The sequence below is a fragment of the Aythya marila genome (assembly GCF_965140915.1).
Source record: "Aythya marila genome assembly, chromosome: 12".
Classification (NCBI taxonomy): domain Eukaryota; kingdom Metazoa; phylum Chordata; class Aves; order Anseriformes; family Anatidae; genus Aythya; species Aythya marila.
Window position 1 is genome coordinate 15,181,914 of NC_139053.1, and position 20,803 is coordinate 15,202,716.

The 20,803-nt window shown below is 40.2% G+C and overlaps 2 protein-coding genes across 2 annotated transcripts in view; both read left to right on the forward strand.

Annotated features, from left to right (window-relative positions):
• The window catches only part of VAT1L (vesicle amine transport 1 like), a 61,322-nt gene extending 58,261 nt beyond the window's left edge, over nt 1-3,061 (forward strand). Inside the window, exon 9 of the mRNA XM_082769724.1 lies at nt 42-3,061. Coding sequence (XP_082625850.1) covers nt 42-140 — 99 coding nt within the window. The 3' untranslated portion in view covers nt 141-3,061. The remainder of the gene's footprint in view (nt 1-41) is intronic.
• Nucleotides 3,062-15,785: 12,724 nt separating this feature from the next.
• Nucleotides 15,786-20,803, forward strand: CLEC3A (C-type lectin domain family 3 member A; the record flags this gene model as incomplete). Its single annotated transcript, XM_082769834.1, has 3 exons — nt 15,786-15,900; nt 18,044-18,124; nt 20,418-20,803. 3 exons carry the CDS (start codon nt 15,786-15,788, stop codon nt 20,801-20,803), a joined length of 582 nt encoding a protein of 193 aa, XP_082625960.1.

The following is a 20,803-nucleotide window of genomic DNA, read 5'->3' on the forward strand; positions in this document are numbered from 1 at the left end:
TGTGATAGATGCTCTGATTTTCTTCATCTTTCATCCTTCAGATGGCCAATGACAGCACAGAGACGAGTGAGGCTGGAGAAGAGGAAGAAGACCATGAAGGGGACAATGAGAATAAAGAGCGCATGCCATTCATCCAGTAGCAGCCAGAGGTGATGGAAGCAGAAAGATTGTTTAAGTGGAAGGGAACAAGACTGGGAAATCTATTCTGTGCATCAGTGAACAAATGCTGTAGTACAGTGTGTGTTGTATTTGTCTGCAGTCAGCTGAGCTATGAGCTGTTGATCATTGTTGTTTTGAACTCAAGTGCCATTCTCATCCAGTGCAGTATTATAACATTCCTGTGTAATACCCACTTTCCCTGTAGGAGTCCCATGAAATTTTGTTTCAGTTTAAAAGCCTCATTAATTTACTGTGTAATTTTAGATGGGCATCTTTCTCATGCAGATTCCAACACTTTGCATAAAGTTATTTGAAGGGGGCAGGTGTTGTTTTTTTTTGCCAGTTAACAACCACAGTAACAACAGAAATCCCCCATTTGCTGTCTGGAAAATTCTTCTAAATGGAGAGAGGATTTTAAGTTTGTGGATTTTCAGTGTTAAAATAGTTTTCCTTTTATGAACCACAGATAAAAGTTGCAAAAAAAAAAAAAAAAGATGAGGTTATTTTCCTTTGTCATGCTTCCTCATCTTATAAGCAATCTGATCTTCATTTTCAAAAATACCTCATTTAGAATTGTGGAATCTGAAATCGTGCAAGAAATCATTAATTGAGAGACTTTAATTAGTATTGTATAATCATGCTAATCGTCAGCAGCAGTAAACACTTCATTCAAAGTGCCAGCTACCTTGCTTTTCTGTTGATCTCCTGAGTTATCGCCCCATATGTTCTAGGCAAAGAAAGGTCAGGGAACCGCTCTTTTTAGACCCTGAACAATTAGCATTGTTACTGACAGTTCAACAACATCTTCTGCTTAGGACACACTGACTCATCTGTGTTTAAAATCCAGAATATTTTTCAATTACATTTCTAAATCCTATCAGTAAGGATCACTCTTCAGTATGTGGGAAGAAATTTATTGGCAGAGTTTATTACTCTGAAATCAGTGTGTATTGATCAACTGTCGAGCTAGAGCTGAACTCTTACAGCAATTAACCCTTTAAAAAATTACTTGTACACCTTAATTCCATCAGAAATTACACACAGGGTAACTTTATCTAGGTGAATAATTCCATTAAAAGCTCTGCTCCATATGTACAGTTATGTTTGTGATTATTTGAAGGATCAAGCGTTCAAAGACCAGCTAGTCTATCTACCTCCCACTAGTGGAAACTATGTCTATACATGACAAAAGTAAATATTTTTCTTTGTCTTTCACCTATCTAAGCAGCAGCTACTCAGGTCCTCAATGGTCTTGTTAAAATAATTATTTTAAAATGACTGCAACCACCTTTAGTAGAAATGCTAAAAGAATACCATAGACCTTGTATAATTCCATGTATCTTTGAATTAATGTATTTTTAGCAAAACTAAGTATTTCTCCAGGCATGGCTAGTTGTTCACCTAAATCTACAAGTATCTAATAGTGATAGAAGTTTAAAAATAATATAGAAAAGAGAAGTTGGAGAGCTTCTCAGACGTTTCTCAATGTGACAGGAATTGTGAGTCTGGATGACTTTTATATGTGGTTTTAGGGGACTCTCTCTGGTTCTGTTTTGTTTTTTGTTTGTTTAATATTTGCTGCCTGAGTATTAATGTCCATCTCCTTACACTGTGCTCATGAAGTTGCTGTTCTAATACTAGATAATTGTGCAGAACGGTCATTCTGAATAAGTTTCCCTTGAGTTAAACAAATTCAAAAATAACAAGAAGAAATAACTGTGGAGAAAAATGTCAAAAAAGCTTTTGTTGAGATATTAGTTAAAAACAACAACAAAGGGATTTCTATAGATGTTGATGCAAAACTTCATTATAGTTGATTTTCTTTTCATGTTAGACTTATCTACACTTCCAGTGCCATATCAGACCCAAACAGGAACTCTACACACAGAAAATATATATATTCAGTGAGAGTTTTCCATGTTTTGGGATTGCCAATTGAGCTTTTAAGAAAGGCCATTAAGTTTTCACAATTCATAAGCTGACAACAGTAGGAAACATGCCCAATTTTGTTTTGTAGTTAGTGTAATGATGTTGTCCTGCAACAAACCTTAACATAACTAGGAGCTTTGATTTGACGCCAAAGTGAGCAATATTGCTGGTGACCTTTGAGCTGGCAGTAAAGTGGCATTCTCAAGGCCTTAAATTAGTAGGGCAAGCAGAATAGCAAATCCATTCTTCTGTTATAAACCACAGTATGGTTGGCTCTACAGTTAAATTTCCCTTCAAGATATATAGAGATGGGTGGTCATGGCCACAGACATCATAGGGACAACAATCAAATGGAATCATTTTGGCTATTTCTTTCTGGTTTTGTTAGCAAGGCAAAAATACTCTTCATGCTAATTCATTCCAATTTTAGGGCCATTTTCTGATCAGCAGAATGTCAGGTAATTGCAGTGAGTACAAAGGAGTACTTTGAGATCTACCTAAGCACTACACAGATTAGTATTGCAATCACTAAGCTAAACTCTACTCTGTGTTTTCCTGGTGTTAATAGGGTGTATATGAATGTTACTACTGAAATGAATGGAAAGTTTTCAGGTACTTGTTCTGGAAGCTAGCAGAATTTGGCCCATGAGCCCTAAATACTAGAATACCACAAACAGGTTTGAAGTGGTAGAGGGCATGCTATACAAAATGATGGTGAGACTGTTGTTACTGAACGAGTCTTATTGCAAGAGAAATGAAGGTTCGTGTTTACTACTAACACTGTTAAAAAATTCTAAGACAATTGGATAGTTTCTTCAAGTGAAACAACGTATTTCTCAATTTGCCTTAAAGGAACTGTGAAAGCTTCTCTTTAACTTAAGCCTGATTGAAGTGAACTGAAACACTGTTTAACTGTATTTGTTGCTTTAGAGCTTTTGTTATATTGTGCCTACAAAGCAAATTATGTTTACATAAAAATATAAATAAAATATTGAGCATAGCATTATCCATGGCTTACATGTTTTATTATAATACAGTGTTCACATTAGGGAACTGACTTGGAATTGGTTAAGAGGAAAATCTGAGGTCTCATTTTCTGTTTTGGTCACTGAGGGATAAACAGAGATTTATTTTTCTTTATTACAGAGTACATCAAGGTTATTAAAATGGCTGAGTGTGCTACTTTACAGAACATTAACAATTTAGTACAAAATGTTAAATGTTACAATCTAAAAACTTCAAAACATTATATAGGCACCATTCATGAAGTGTTCAGTGAAGAGTATTATTTTGATAGGGGTAAAAACTAATATCCAGAATTTTTACACTCAGATTGCACTGGGATAAGGCTGGAATACACAAGTTATTCTCAGAGTGAAAGTTCCTTGTAGAAGTCAAGGTTCCCTAAGGAAATAATCTTAAACACCAGATCCAGACAGCCTCCACCAAATGAGCTGATAGAAAGCACAAGGACATGAATCTAAAATCCTGCTATCCCTGGGTATTGAACTTACTTAACTCAGGGCTGCAAGGAGGTGGTTCAATTCACATGGGATCTAATATTACCTCTCCTGAAGACAGTTCTTACACTGTTTCTTTCAGAGAACTGGTTATGGTTACCATACCTTACAGGTAATCTGAAGCTTATACTTGAGTACGTCTTTAGAGATCTCCCTGCATGAAAGGAAGAAATGGTTCAATGAACTTCAGTTTAATATCTGAACAAAGAGAAAATGTTAGCTTTGGCTAATTCCTGTCATGCCAGACTTGTTCTAAAGCCTATATCCCTGGAAAATCTCACTTCAGTTGTTACTGGATCTGCCCTATAAAAAAGGCATTTCTAAATCTAAAAGCACGCATGAAAAGATGCTGATTGAGAAGAGGAGCAGAATAAATTTCTGCCCTCTGTTTTCCAGCCTTAATAAGCAAATAATGATCAGTGCATCCCTAATCATAGCATCAGAATAAAGCTGAAAGCAAACAGCCTTTTGCAAACTCTCTGTGATTACTAACAAAGCTCTGCCTTTTACCAGCTTTTCCTCTGGGCTGTCTATACAAGATTGTCATACACACAGAGGCTGCTACCAGGCCAGCAGGGATGCAGACTTTGCATGGCATCTGGCCAGAGAAAATACAAAAAATCATCTTAGTATGCTGAGTATCCCAGGTCCTCACCTCATTCCCTCTTTTCGTGCTTCGCTCATTTGCTGTGAGCTTAGTCATTAATCCTGGTGGGTTTTGCCAAAACATATTCCCCTAGTATGGATGTGACTTCCAGCACACACAGCACAACAGCTTGGGCTCCTACAGAACCATGTGGGAGTGTCCCTCTGCCACCCCTGAGTCCCTTGGTGTGAGCAAGTGTTTTGTTTCACTACAAGAAGAGCTGAAACAATCAACACCCTGTAACTGATATCTGCATCAAGGCATCTCTTTTCCAAGCAATTTTTAACACCTAGGCAGACATCTTAATGTTTTCCTTTGAGAGAACAGGTTAGAAAATAAATGCAAATGTAGCTTTATCTCCTCAGACGGAGCTGTCGCGCTGATTGATTGCCTTCAGCTGATCCTAACTAAACCATTCCTTTTGTGTCTACCTGGGCTCTCTCTGTCAAACACTTATGCAGCAAATGGCACGGTTTTCTGAACTCTGGCTCAGTCACTGCCATTTCTAACAATGCTGTGATTGGTCACCTCACCACCAGGATACTGTTCAGTAACTGGAAGGTGTGAACACAGTGCAGATAATACACAATTAGAGGATAAATGTAGGAAGAGAATTAATCATGTACAGCTCTGCTCAGGAGTAACAAATGAGTAGAATTTGCAGAATACTATCTGTTGATTTATTTGTATGTTTTACATCTATTAACCATATGCCTGATGTGATTAATATATATTTGTGGTGATTATATTTCTCTTCTAAGGATGCTTAAACTCCTTCAGCAGTGTTTAAAGACCACATCCATATTATCTAAGGATGATGAAGAAGAAGCTGTTTGTCAAACATTCAGCACTTTCTCCACTAGTTCCCAGGGTTATAAAAATGAACACTTTCTTCATCCAGTCTGATTCCTGCCCTCTTTCATTCATCAAAAACATTTTTCAGGAAACCTAACAGCCTGCTAAGCAGTTCAGACTTCCCTCTGGTAAGAGTAACTTTATATTCCAGTAGCTACTTTGCATCCCTGGTTAAGGAGAGAGGGCTGAGAAAGAATTGGTACCACCTTAAAGTGGTCAGAGCTCAGTTTAGCTCCTGCCATTGTATAAAGACACACAGGTTTGCCATCAGCACAGGCAAGGGAAGGGAGGTAAGCTGGGCTGTTGCACTACCGCCTGCACAAAGCTGAAAAGGGGAAGGCACAAAAGCTGCTGGTTTTTACCATGTAAAGAGCTGCCTGCCAACAACGCTGCTGTTACTTAAGTCCCTGTCCTCCTTGAAGCTGCTCTAACAGCCCCTGCCTTGTACCTGTGTTTTCATGGGAGGTCCCAGCCTTCTCTGTGAAGCTTCTGGAGGCCCTGCACCACTCGACAGTTGTTCTTGAGGTAGTGCCTCAGGAAAAGTAATTTTTTACTTCCTGAAGAACACTGTGTCACCCCCACGGAATGACAGACAAAATCCTAGTGGACTTAACAGGGGTAATTAACCCTTTACCTACAGGAACCTTTCTTCTCTTCCCCCAGGCACTCTGGGCAAGATGAGGAAAGAAGGCCAGAAACAAGCCTCCCCAGCTTTCATAGTGATTGGCATTTCTCTTAAAAACTCAAACACCTGCCAACATGGGAAATCAGCTTTCATATAGAAAGGTACAGTCTTCACAGTTGTTGGTAAAATCCTGAAAACTGATTGAAAGAAAACAGAACGTGAAAAGGCAAAGGAAGAGTCTTTAATCCTGCAGTTTGTGAGCACCCGTGATGTTTTAACACCAAGTGCAGACATCACTCATCTCCCTGCAGCCCCACAAAATTGCTGCCTGAGCACCCTGGGATTAAACGTGTAGGCTAAGAGATGCCACCGGCACTTGTTAGTTTAGGAAGCTGTAAGAAGGGGGAGAGTGTTGTGGTGTGGCTGAGTGGGAGCCTGCAGGGGTGGGGGCCTGCTTGCCTTCCTTCAGAGATTAGGAGGGCTTTAACCTGTCTGGAGGAGCTTTTTCTTCTTGCTTAGTGTCCACGCTGAGATGCTACAATTAGCCTGAAAGAATAACAGAGCTAGGAGAGAGAGCAGAGGAAAAACTGTTCTCCTGTGAAGGCCGAGGGGTTGGGAAACAGGAGGTGATGGTGGGGGGTGTGTGCGGATTTGCTTTTAGAGCTGCACCTGTGAAGCACACCCCCCATGCCCTCATCTCCCCTACGCTCCCATGCCTATTGGTCCAGGGCTCTGTGCTGCTCCTGGGCCCAAGGACGGCTGCAATCAAGCAGCTCCCACTCCTACGGCCCTGCTGGAGGCAGCTCTGCCTCTGTAGGGGCCAGAACTGGAGATGGGCTATGTTCTGCCAGACACTAGCTGAGTCCCTGCCAAACATCATTTTCATGATAAGCTGCAGGTTCCAGTACAAATCATTTTGTGCTCTTCTGCTGGGTAATCTTTGTAAATACATCTCCCACATGGCGAGATGTGTTTCGCTGTATCGTGTGGCGGTAAATGGTGCAGCATCTTAGCTGCCCGGGAAGAACAGAGTGAGACTGCAGATAATGCCAGGTGCATTATTTATAGTAAGGCTTTTTGTACTTTCCCTGAACTGGCTGACCTTTAGGCTGTCCAGGAGATGATCTAATAATCAAAAAATATTTATAAAGGCTGGTGGCTGAAGCTAGCTGAATGGTGACTGGGGTGTCTACTGATGATACAGGCAGTGTGTGGCCTGAAGGACGTATTGGATCTGTGTTGTTTTCCAGAGGCCACTAGGAGAAAACATTCCTTTTGTTGCTAGCACAGAACAGAGATAAGTGAAGTGTTTTTCCTTTCTATGTCAGTTTGCTTTGGCAAATTATTTCTGTGTTTCTCTGCTGCTGTTTTTTCTTTCTATTGGCTGCATTTTATATTAGGACGTTTTTTTTCCTTCTGTAAAAAAAAAAAAAAAAAAGGAGAAAAAAACAGAGAAATCAAACCAAGTGTCTGGTGACTCATCAAGTACCTCACTGGTCTTATAAAAGCATCCTGTCAGCAGTACATTTGAGTTCCTGGGCCATTTCTATTGTAGACAGGAAAAATGAAATTAAATGACTTGTCCAATGCTATATTACTGCTATTTGGTTTAAAGACTTATCATTCTCCAGGATTTATTTCTCCATTTACTGAAGGAATCTTGGTTAAACGTAGCAGCTGAGATGGAAGTTTTGCCTCCATGGTTAAAAGCTCTGTCTCAAATCATACCAAGGCAAAGGAGATGCACAGAATTACACTGCATACCCTCAGCTGAGACCCTGCCAGCAAAGCCCCATAGAAATATAAGCAGTTGAGAGACAATAATCTAAATTTTCCTTGCTCTTTCTCAACAAATAGGATAGTTCAGAACATGAATCAGCTATAAACATTGACCATTATAAACATTTTCTACTGTTTTCCTGATTATTCTCTCTACATATATCCGAATAACCACCTCTGGTAGGACATTACAGGGAAAAGGAGCAACCCGAATCCCTGAACCCAGGTTTTTCTGACAAGCAGTGCCCTGTTTCATACAAGACTGCAGATCCAGCCCTTCTGTCTCATCCTTACCTCCTGGATGAAACTGCTATTACTCCATCTGAGGATCAGATGGGAAATGATGTTGCATATGGGGCTGTAAAAGTTAATGCCATAATAAAGTCTGACTGCCAAGTGATGTTGGACCCTTACATCAACGGTGTGTTTATGTGGTGTGTCACTAGAGAGAAGCTGTACTCTGAGACTGTCAGATTGGTCTGTCCCACAGGCATGCAACAGAAGTACAGAAGGAACCATCTTTAAGGTCTCACCTGGATGATTAATCTGCAACTGCTCACCTACACATACTAGATGCTGCTGGCTGTGCTGAATGATACTGCTCTAAACAATTCTTACAGTTCACATATTAAATGTTAGCTTCATTTCAATATTGTCTCGCTTGCAGCACATTCCCTGGCATTGTAGGTTAATTTAATAAAGCACACATAATACAATTCATATGAGATTTTTGATCTGCATTTTGTTCAGCATGACAGCAATGTATAAAGTTATTACACAGTGTTCTGTTTGCTAATCATCAAGCAAAACAGGGTAATAAAAGGATAATTATTGCAAGCTTCCTTCCTTATTCCCATTAAGATGGTAAATTCAGCTCAAACTGGAATCTCGTAGGAGTTTTACAACTGGCTTTGATAGGGACATCATCAAGCTGATTGGTCCTCTAAATGAACCTAGTTGTAGCTGCAGTATTAAAAATTCAGGGAGTAATATTTATTTCCATGTAGTAACTTATTTGGTGTGGGGGGAAAAAATCTTTTTTTCATCCTTACTCGATTCTCCATATTAAAATACACTATATGCATTGCCAACCCAATGATCTTGAGGACACAGTACTGGTTCATACTGGTTTTATGGAGCTTCTGGAACAAGCATGAAGTACAAAATGAAAAATCCCTGCCCAGAGAATACAGCCACTCCTCTGCACTTACAGCTGTGGTCAGACTAGCTCAGATCTAGAGCTTCACAAATATTGCTGCCTTTTTTTCTGTTCCCAGACTCACTTACACATTTCCAGGTGTGGTGACCTGGCATCACTTTGCCACTGTGTGGAGAGATGATCCCTGACTATTTTGCCATTAATTATCAGAGAAAGAACAAGGGCTGTTGGCCTTAATCCAGCAAAACTGTTGCCTTAAGTGTGGATTTAGCTCATTAGAACTTCCCTGTTACCAGAAAGGGGTCACCCCACAGGAACATGCAAGTCTGTTGAGCAAGGGAGAGCATGGGCTTTGGTAAAGCCATAAAACAGCAGCTCTCACCGCTTCTTGATTTCCCCACATGTGTGAGAGGGAAGGAACGATGGCACACAGCTGCAACCTCACAAGTCTGAGTCTGAGCCTCTGCTGGGTGACACTGGTGTAAAGCCTTGCAACACAATGGATTTACCCTGAGTATTTAGCAGAGAGAGGAAAACCTGGTCTTTTCTCTTTTGCTGTGATGGATAAGCAACACAAAATCGGACCTATTCTAATCATTCCTAGGGCGCTTAAGACATCTGCTGGAAATAGGAATAAACTGCAGGGAGGAGGCACATGACAATGAATAACGTAACAATGAAAAACCCTGTGCTGTTCACATTTACATAACATCTAAATTACTCAGCAAATGCCAGAACCATTTCAATTTGAAACTGTTACGTGAAAATATTTTAATAAATAGCCTGTTTATTCCTGCTATTCTAGTTGCCACTGAGGAAGCAATTTTCAGCGTTGAAAATCTTCAAGTCTGAACGCAGTTTTGAACTTGCACTTCCCTGATGTGTAAGGCTGTGCAGCAGGCTCACATGCACAAGATGTAGCACCATGGGCTAGGAAGACACTATAACACTAAAGCACAACTAGAAAGAGGCCAGGTTTCAGGCTCTGGATGGATGTAAGCATCAGCTGCCTTTGCAGTTGGATACAAGGGATAATACAAATCTCCCTTCTCCCCCTCACTGTCTTGCTTACAAATCACGGTGCGACAGCAAGTCCTTTTTAAAGAGTTTCCCAGAATATTGTATACTTTGTCTGGGTATATGACCTTACCCTTGCACACCTCTAGCTGCTTGATCTGACACTGGAACCCCACAGCTCAGGTTTCCTGGTGGTACCTGGCTCATGGGGTCTTAGGGCATCCCCACCTCTGCAGAGCAGTTTCATATTTTCCAGCATTCCCCAAAATTGAAGTTATTTCTCAATAGACATACTGGGTTGTTAGGAAAAAAAAAAAAAAAAAGCACAGATACAGGTTATTTCTCTTTTCCACCCTCACTCAGCCTCCCTGTGTGAGCATCTCCCAGCAAGTGATGTGTGATTTGCATTTTTGTCCCATGATGGGAGCACAGAGATGTGAGTGTGGTGCATGGTGCTGGGGCCTGCTTTACTATTTGTCACTGCCCCTTTCCCAGCCTCCAGCAAGGAGGCTGAGTTGTCTGTAGACAAGCAGACATCACCCCAACATTTATATTTAGGCGCTATTTTTCTTTCCTAACCAGGCAGCTAAAAAACTCCTTTATATTTTAAAATAAAAGTCTTTTACTTGGACCACATCACATGTTTTCCAGCCCCAGGGACTGGTGCGTGAGCTGATTATGCTTGTGCATGGGAGCAGTGCTGCTTCTAAGGCACAGTAAAGCAGGGTCAGCTGTTTGCACATCGTGTGACAGCCCTGCGGCTTGGCTCCTTGCTGCGGCCGGGCTGGCAGCCCCCAGTCAGTGTCCTGTCAGCAGGCAGCCACACCAGGCTGTGCAGCAGCAGCACTGCGGGAGCTCTAGTGCCAGAGACAGGGGCCTCAGCGGCCATATGGACATACATGAGGTGGGAACTCAAGTTTGTGGGTGGCCAAAGCCCCCTCCTCAGCCCTCAAGCAGAGAATCTGAGTCCTCTGTGAAGTGCAGCCACTGAAGGGAGATGTGATCACACTCCTGAGAATGTCTGGTTTTCCATCTGGTATAGGAAAATCCTACAAATGTCTACACAAGCCAAAATGTAATCCTTACTCTGGCGAGTCCTACTGGCTTCAAGCAAAGCTGTACTGTTAGTAACCTGCTATGAACCTGTGAGTGTGCAATTCAGAGTGTCTTGTGAGCGCCACAGTGGCTAAATCCAAGCTTTGTCCAAATTGCTTTGTCTGGCACATGTATGGATGAGCAGAACCTGTTAAGACCATGTTAACGTAAAGCTGGAAAACCTCAGGTTAGAGAGACATGGTGATCAAAAATAAAATATTTAAGGGGAGAAATTAAATGCTCAGGATGTTTTTAGATCATTTCCTGGAAGGAAAAAAGGCAGCACACATTGCAGGAGAAAAATAAGCACAACACGTATTTTATGTTTACAAAAGAGAAAGAGACACGTTCTCACACGCACCCCGAGGGCTAAACAAGCTGAGCTGCCGCCAGTAATTCCCAACATGGAAACCTTGCCAAGTCCACAGGAATAGCATTTCAAAAGACCCCATTCAACTCTTTTATTTGCACCTGGATTGCAAAGAAACCAAAGCTTTAGATTTTCCCCTGAATTCCCTTATCTTCAGAGATGACACGGAGTCACCTGATCTGTAAAAACAGTCTCTGGTTTGGGGGTGATTTCGTTTTGCTCTCTTTGCACATTACACATAACCTCAAAGCATTTAACTCCAGACAAGGAACCATTTCCTTGGGGTCCTTCCTGCCCAAAGAAATAGGCAATGGCAGTGAACAAAATGCTCAGCACCACTTCTTTTTGCTGCTAAAGCCCTGAAGTAACAGAAAATATTTGGCAATTGTGCTACTTCTTTCAGATGTCTGAACCCTGTAAGAAGGCGACCTTATCAGTGCACAGTGGCATTGGATGGGTAACCAAAGAGAGCAGATCTGGTGAATCCCTTCTGAATTCTGAATCTTTTCTGAATTTATCAGCATTACTTTTACAGCTTTACAACCCTTAACCTCTATTCACTGCCTTTGCAAGAGAATGAAAAGAGCACAGACAAGACAGTTTGGTCACAGAGCCCAGAAAAAGAAATTTGCCCTAAATACATGTGTGATAGACATAAGTCCTTGTGTGGCTTCTTGCATATTCTTTACCATCCTCTTTGCTTGCTCAGGCCCAGCTGTGAGATGCTGTTGTGGCAAAGACACCAAACAGAAGACACAAAAAACACTCACTCAGGAAGCTCAAAATGCTGTCCTGAAACTAGAAATAAAACTAGAGAAGCCTATTTATTGATTGACCCTATTATCAGTTACACGGTGCCTGATGAGGATGCATTTGGAACAGAAGCTTTACACACCTATGTATCCTGAATGCCCTCATTTCAACACTCAGTGACCTTCTGCACAAGTCACTGGTGGGCAGCCTGGGCTCGCAATAAATCTGGAATCTCCTTTTATTCTAAGAGACACAGCAGAACCCTCAAAGCTTGAAAATTGCCTTTCAAAAGAGCAAATTAGTATGACAGGAAAAAACCTGAACTGATTGCACAACCCCAAAATATAATCTAGAATTTTCACAGAACCTCACATACCATAAGGTTTGCCCTTCCCTCTTCCAAACACACAGCTTGTTTGTACAAATTTCCCCAAAATAACTTTGGTGTTGGGATGTCAGCCATAATCCTGCTTCATACCTGGTTGGACTGGGATCAAATCCTTAAGAAAGACTTTGTAAGTCTTTTTAAGGCCAAAGAAACCAAGCACACAGTAATTTTCCAAGCATGACATACTCCATGATTGGCAGAATCTGCAACATTGGTTACATTTAAATGAAACAAATGAAAAATCAGCCAGTGGATCCCATCTACCACCCAAGTCAGTTGTAAAAACTAATGCTGGGGGGTGCTAAACCCTTTACTAACCTTTGTGTTACCTAATTCAGTTGGCTATGTTGGCTCTTGGGTTTGCCCCACTTGAAATTCCTTAGCCTGGTAACAGCTCTGATCAGTTTTTTTTTCTTCTTTACACTCTGAGTAAACAGGCAAATAATTACACACATAAAAGCTCTTTCCCCCAAATCCTATGATGATCTGAGTTTTCTGTAACTGAAAAGCTGCTGAAAAACTTGCTCTGATTCCAGCAGCAGATAGAAATCCCCAGTTTCTCCTTTGGTTAGACATGTCACAACGCAATTAGCTCTGAAACCTGGAGGGGACTGCAGACCTCAGGAAAACACATACATCCTAATAGCAATATGGGAGTAGTTTGCTTTTCTGAGACTGAAGCAGTAACTTTCTTTAAAATATTTTACAAGTAGTGTTTTATTCGTAGCTCTACTACCTCAGGGGATAACAAAGGACGTGATCCCCCTACATAGATCTTATTCCACATAACAGGAAATGACTTCTGCAGCCAGACCTGTTTCAGGATCTCAGTCCAGCATCCAGTCCTCATCTTACACTGACTTCTCATTCTCTTTGCCCAATTGCATGTTCTTTCCACAAACCCAGAGATGGCTGAGAATGGAGAGGAAAAAACAGCTGCATAAAGAGTTTTTCTGAGCCAGTTGACAGAAGCACATAAAGGTGGAACTGTCTCTGAGGGGAATAGACTTTTTACCTTGAAGAGCTTCAGTGAAGAAACTGAAATGAACTTTTCACCAAAGGATGCTTATGCTCTGAATGGCTCAGTTGTTTGAAAGCAAATGGAATGAGGTGGGGAGGCGTGAGCCATAAAACCACCCAGGTGCCTGCGCCATACAGCAGCCATGGCTTCTGCAAGATGTTTCTTTTCCAGCTGAACACTTCAAGAGAAAATACAGTTTTGTCTATATGAAGAAGCTCTATTATACTGGTGTGAATAAAAAAGTATAATCCCATCCTAGTCTGGATGCAGCTCTAAAGGTATGAAGCTATTATATTTATATAGCACATTCTGATAGGGAAAGTGGAATAATTTGTCCCAAGAAAAATTACTTCTATATATGCATAACTTTGTTTGCTCTCTGGGCTATGTTGTATCACTATAACTGCTTGTAAAAGAAAAATTACAACTCTAAATGACATTGTAATGCTGGTTTCTAGACCATACACAGGCTGGTATTTACTTTGGCAAGGCTCTAGGCCTCCTATGTGGAGGCATTTTCTGCTTCCTCACAGTAGCACTGGGAGTTTACATGTTCTCAGCAACATATTTTGACTTTTCTCTGACTCTCCTACCCACACACTGTATACAAGAAGTTAAACTCACTTTCTCTGTTGCTATAGATTAGTCACAAGTGTGAAACCTATTTTTCAGATGCTCTAGACAGATTCTAGACCAACAATCCCCTATAACCCTGTGGCTTCTCACAGCAGCTTCAAAGACAGCATTACAATTCGGGTTTTAGGAGTAAAGCCCAACTAAGCTTGTAAAATGCTCAAAGAGACTACTGAAACAAGGTGGATAAAGCTTTCAAAACAGAGTTTCAGTCTGTTCTTAAAAGGACATAACATGGCATACTCCAAAAAGCACAGGCTTTCACTTGGGCTCTTTGCCAAGGACTCTCAGAATACCAAATCTGGGTTTTCTTTATTCCTTCATTTCTAGTGAGTTCTGAGCTTACCTCACTAGAGTACAACTCTTTCTTTCAGACTCATTTCACAGATGAAAATTGTGTTAGCAAAGTCAAGGAGAAGAAACAAGTTCATTATAGTGCTATGTCTTTAAAGACACACTAAAGTGCCTACTGACCCCAGGTGCTGCTCCTGCGTCTCTCTGGACCTGCTGGCCCTGCAGCTGGGACAGCTGAGCTCCACCTGAAACACCTCCTGGGATTCCAGCTCCCTCACTGAGGTAACACAAAATCAGCACGAGTTCAGTGTGTCAGGCAACAAGCTGCAATGGTTCAGGATCCATGTCATGTGGGATTCCACAGCCCCTGAGAAGGGACCAAGTGAAAATCTAACTGGAGGTTATTGATTCAGCTGTTTGCCTTTAATTAACTTCCATTGATGCCCTAATATCTCCGGATAAAATATGGATCAACCCTGAACTTAGGGTTAGTTCTAAATGACAGGCTAAATCTTGAACTAGACCCTTGCAAAGATTTCTGTTTTTCTCTCTGACAGCTCACGTTTTGGTTTCTGGTGTGCTAGCAGGAATGACAGCCTTTTCCACTTTTACCTGTGCACTGAAATGGGCAGCTTGCATTCAGTGAGCGGTTTGTTAGACAGTCCTGGGTGGATAGGACCCTGTCATAACTATATTCATTTAATAAAGACTAGACAGCTAGAGTCTAGACAGCCACTGTCCTGCTTCCAGTATTTTGTGTTTTACTGAGAGCCATATCTCTTCCTCCAGCCATGTAGTTGGGACTTGGGAACCTTTGGAAGAGTGTCACAATATTTTGCTCTCTGAGCTATACTCTGCTGGTAGCAAATCCTGTTCATTATCAGAAATGCAGCAATATCTAGTAGGTGCTTATGAGCTCTTCATTAAATAAGGACTGCACTCCTAACAATGTGATCATAGTGTATATATATTATATATGTATATATGTCTGTGTTTTTGTGTATATCTGCAATACGCACTCATGGGTGACTTTTTGTTGTTGTTTGAATGTAAATAAGATCATGGCTTTTGTCTAAACTTAACCAGCTTGGGTCAGAGCCACCTTGGGTGAGCCTGTTAGGTTTGTAGAAACCTTTTGGCTACCCCCTCCTTCCTGAGGCTGACATTGCACTAGGCGTTTTTGAGCATCCATCTGCTTATACATACCTTTAGCTTCAAAAATAAAAGTTAATCTCTGAAGAAATGGCATTCATTTGTGGCAATCCATGCACTGTTCAGTGCCCTTAAAAGCAACCTGTCCCAGCTGAACCCAAAAAGGAAACAGGAATTTCAGACAAGATGTGAGAACAAGGGGGTACCTTATGCTACAGCCAGCTTAAGTATTAAACACATTTCGTAAGCAAGGAGTGCAGCCAACCCTATCACTACGCTTTTATAAAACTGACCTCAGTCAGTCCCTGGTGATATGTGTCTATGTGACTTGCTCTTGCAGCCGCTGAAGAGAATTTCTTGAAGCTTCTTTTTAAGTTCTTAAGAAAAGAGATGGCACAAACCGGGCTTAGGATTTTTCTACTCATAAGTATTTTACTGCTGGATCAGACCATCAGCCAGGCTTCCAAATTCAAAGCCAGGAAGCACAACAAACGTAGAGTGAAAGGTACCGGGTTTTAACTGGGAGGAGGGATAGAGGCTTATAGACTATCCAAGTTTACTTTGTACTTAACATTGCATGAATCAGAAAGTAGCATTATGCAAATGTTTATTAACAAATGATAGTTGATCGTATCTTATGTTTGCCTTTAAAATACTTTTGTGTCAGTAAAGCCAAGAATAATGTGCGGGAATGATTTATAGAAATAGAGCTGTATAGCAGGTATAAATACCTTGCTCAGTTATGCCTGTTCATCTCTGTTGACATTATTTAGGGCTCACAGGTACAGCTGAGGGAGGACTCTGGCCAATCATTCCTAGTTACACAGTTATATTGGCTAAGATCAGAAATTCGTGTACACATGATGGAAAAGAACAGAATAAAATATTAAAGCTTCAAGGGTATTGTTCAAATTTTTGTCCATTTCCTAATTTTAACAGAACGCCTGTGTAATATTTGTGGGATATTACTTTACTTGTGTGAGAAGTATGACGAAATGGCAAGTCAAACTAATAAAAAGGAATTAGCAGAAAAAGAATAAATTCCCAGAGCAAAGCTTACAAAGCAAATACAAAACCATTGACCAGTGTTTGGAAAAGTCTGTGTATTTAATTTAAAGGCTTATTTCTAATAAAAGTGTATGATGGAGGTTACACTAATGGCAAATATTTAAACTCCTAGTCAGTGGGAAAAAAATACAGCTTTGACAAAGTCATTTTACAACATGATTATGCTGCTTTGGAGCTATAAAGTCATATATATTTATTTCTCCCTTTGAATCTCTTTAGTTTTTTGCTTGATGTCCTAAGGAAATGCTGCTTATAGATTAGTGCTGCCAGCACATTTGTCTGTCAGCTTTCTCCTAATAACTTTTGCATTTGAACTAATTTGGCAGAATAATGGAGGTACTAAAGATAAGTTGCCTGATATTGTGAAATTCAGAATGTGGGTGCAAAAAAAATCTGCATTGTGTGCCACTATGAAAAGGTTGTACCAGGAACTCAGCTGTTCTGCTTTTTGCCTCAGACAGGGAACATGGAGATGTCGCTATGAACTGGAAATGGGAATTGTAGGGAGGAGCAAGCATGGACTGGGAGTTCTGCCCTGGGGAGCCAGGGAGTCACGAAGGACAGCCAAGGTCTCTCCCTCTGACTGGAGGGAATGTGCAGAAGGGACAAGCTTTCTGGGGTGCAGCTGGAGGATTAGGTGATGTAACATGAATCTGTAGGAACTGTGGGTTTGTTAGTTCTGCTGCTTGTGAAAGAGCTTATTTATTCCTCACGCTCTTTACTGTGGCTTCTGGAAGGTCTGGTTACTGCTGCAATCAAATTGTAATCTTGTGCAATGGAAACGTGTCTGCTAGTTGTTTGATTGTGGTGGGCTAGTGTAACGATTAAGGGGAAAAACGGAAAAGACATGGAAATGGAGTTATCGTGTGCAAATTCATGTCTTTTTTTTTTTTTGTCTCACCATCTTGTTGGTACTTTTCTAAGTGTCACAAAATGGTGATTTAGGCTGAATGTGAGTGACTTAAGTTACCAGGCCTTCTCTGTACTGATGGAAGGCTCCTCCTTCCATGAGGGTACGTGAGACTGCAGCTCAGCAAGCCTGTCTGCATGCATTCAGGCAATGAGCTTAGATTATGTCAACATCCTTTACTGTATTAAAACAAGATTTGTGTATAAATTTTATGCTCACAGAAATAACATTTCTTTGAATAATCACAACTTCTGTTCTGCTGTTATTTTTATAGCAGATACATATATGTATATATCTATGTATACATACATGTATATCCACACACCACACTGTACAGGTGCAAAAGTAAATAGGCAAATTTTGCTATAAATTAGATACCAGCAAACTAAATGGTGATTAGCAGCAACAGTTGATGGTTTTGAACTAGTTACCAGGATATGGTCCAACTGAAAATAAGATTAAAAGTATGATGGTACTTTTTTTTTTTTTTTTAATATATACATATATATACTAACCCTACAGAAAACCTTTCATTAAGGAAAACTCTTAAAAAAGACAAAATATACCTTAGCAATGCAGAAACCCAACAGCTGTTCATTTAAAAAATAATGTGATTTTTTTTTCTTTTCCTTGTATATCTGCTTATTTCTCTATATTTTTTTTATTTAAGAAAAAGATGACCTAAAGACTCAGATTGACAAATTGTGGCGAGAAGTAAATGCTCTCAAAGAAATGCAGGCACTTCAAACAGGTAAAGCAGCTTACACTGGTCAGTGGTTTCCAGAAGTTATCATTGCCTTCATTCTCTCACACTCTTTACTCTCATCTGTCTCTTTAAGGGGATTTGTGACTGAGAAATACATCTCCTTAGAGCCATAGCATGACACTGCTATAATGGTGAAACAAGTGTTGAAGGAAGTATTTGGGGAAAATCAAGTATGAATTAATGGTGTACAAGTGGTGGCTCTTCACTAAGAGCAATAATCATTCTGGAGCAAGGACTGCCTTTGCCCTAGCTGTGATTCTTGGGCACTTTAGACATAACCAGAAAAGGGCATGAGGGTTGCTGGGTTTGAAAGTTTAGATGGTCAACGAGTTGGGTCCCCAGCTCAGAAATAAACATGGGCTAATGACCAAGACAAAAATGGCCATGGAAAAGGATGAGAATCTCAAAAAAAAAAAAAAGAAAAAAGGACTGAGTCTTCTTAAGGTGTGTAGATTGCGACATTCAAATGTGAATGTTGCCTTACAATTTCTAAGTAGCGTTCACTGTGAGTTCAAAAGTATCCTGTATCAATGTGCAGAGTCCTTTAAATATTTCATAGTCAGATGGAAATTTCCAAACAAAATAAGAAGGGTAAATACTTGCACACCTACTAGACAGTTCTGCTTTTTTCACAGCTGTTGACACAAAACTTGGCATTTAAACATGTTCAGGAGGACACTACAGAGGAAATGACATCATTCACATGAAATAGAACATATTTTGCTTAGGGATGGTAATATCTGGGATGTCCTGTTTTGCATTTTGGGTTACACAGAGTTTTTTGAGCTTTATTAAATATTTTTCTTTTAAATTTCTTATAAGAGGACTTTAGAAATTTCTTCAAAGAGGAAACCCATGCTAGACAAGTAGTTCTTGTTTAAAAGTAGTTCTTGTATTGCTTCCAGAAGGAGCTTGAGAGTAAGCATGCAGTGGCTTAGAAACGAAACCAGAGCCAGGAGATTTGCTATCCTCAAAACTTATTTTGAGCTGTATTCTAAATTCAGAACCCACACTGTTCAACTGGATTCCAAATTTGGCAAAAAGAGACCTATGGCCCCTGTAACTCTGACTGCATTCATTAATGCCTTTAAGATATTTCAGAAAGTAGATTTTTTAGTTTGCAAGCACTTTGAAGGAATAATACAATCTGATTCCTTCTTTTGCTTGAATTTCCTAGTTCTCCTGTCTGCATATGGTGAAATGTTGCCACTTGCCATTTAGCAGCACATACTTCCTCCCTAAAGAGGGCTGGTCTCCATCATTACTGCATCCTTGTTGAAGTAGATAAGGTCTCTCTGATCTTTCCTATGAATATAAATTTGTTAAAGAATTAAAAATTTAGCAAATATCTTCATTACTTTTCTTTGCTCATTGTCTAGCTTAGCACTTGGAAAGGACAAAGTCTGAAGGGTAAGCACTAATATAAAGAGGTTATCTAGAAAATGCAGCTAAGGAATGCAATGACAACTGCAACTAAAATTACTAAAAAAAAATGAGATATAGGATATGGTCCAAAGTGGATTTCAATATTCCATTGATCAGATACATAATTACCTTTTAATTTATTTTATTATTATTATGTTTTAACTAGAACAGATGACAGGAATTAGAAACAGACTATAGAAAACATCAGGGCAGAAGATGTTCATCTTGTTTCATGACATTTCTAACATAAGTACAAGATGAGTTTAAGCAATAAATGAAATGGGATGGAAGTAGTCAGATGCAGATTCTAAAAATAACTATTGCACTATTTTATTCAAGCCCTTTGCTACTTTCCTCAACTCAGAAGCAACACTCCTCTGAGGACAGTTCTCTTGTAATTTTTCTTGTGAGAGTCATATTTGTCACATACCTGCATTAGGAGAGCTGGAGAGTGAAGGTTAAGGATTGACTCCTGCAAGCCTGCCCAGACACATCTCAGGCTGGAAGAACTCTGACAATGGTTCTGCAAGGCAATTTCAGTCACAGAGCAGATGCCAAAGTCATGTTCTAGTATACTTGTAGTTTACAGCAAGACTTCCCTTGTATGTTCCAGTAGAACTAAAGCCAAACAGATTTATAAATGCAAATGTTTATATTACTTTGTTCAGATTGTCACGCAAGCTCAGTGGTGAGGGTGCTCTAGCTTTTCAAAAAGGTTTTATAGATTTAAGCCACTTTACCTCATTTCAATTTAGATTTTGAAGGGATAGATCTTTAGAAAATGATCATTTTAGAAAACATCATTCAAAGCTTTTACTTTTTACTGAAGTTGCAAACCAATATCTGTTCACAGTCTGTCTTCGTGGGACAAAGGCCCATAAGAAGTGCTACCTCATATCAGAAGGCAAGAAGCATTTTCATGAAGCCAATGAAGACTGCATAGCCAAGGGAGGGACACTGGCTATCCCAAGGAATAGTGATGAAACAAATACTCTTCAAGACTACAGCAAGAAAAGCATGCCTAGAGTGTCTGAGTTTTGGCTGGGTGTCAATGACATGGTAAATGAAGGGAAGTTTGTTGATGTCAATGGCATGGCTCTACAGTACTTCAACTGGGATCGTGCCCAACCAAATGGGGGGAAGCGTGAAAATTGTGTCTTTTTTTCATCACAAGGCAAGTGGGTGGATGAAGTCTGCCGTACTGCCAAAAGATATATCTGTGAGTTTTTGATCCCATAA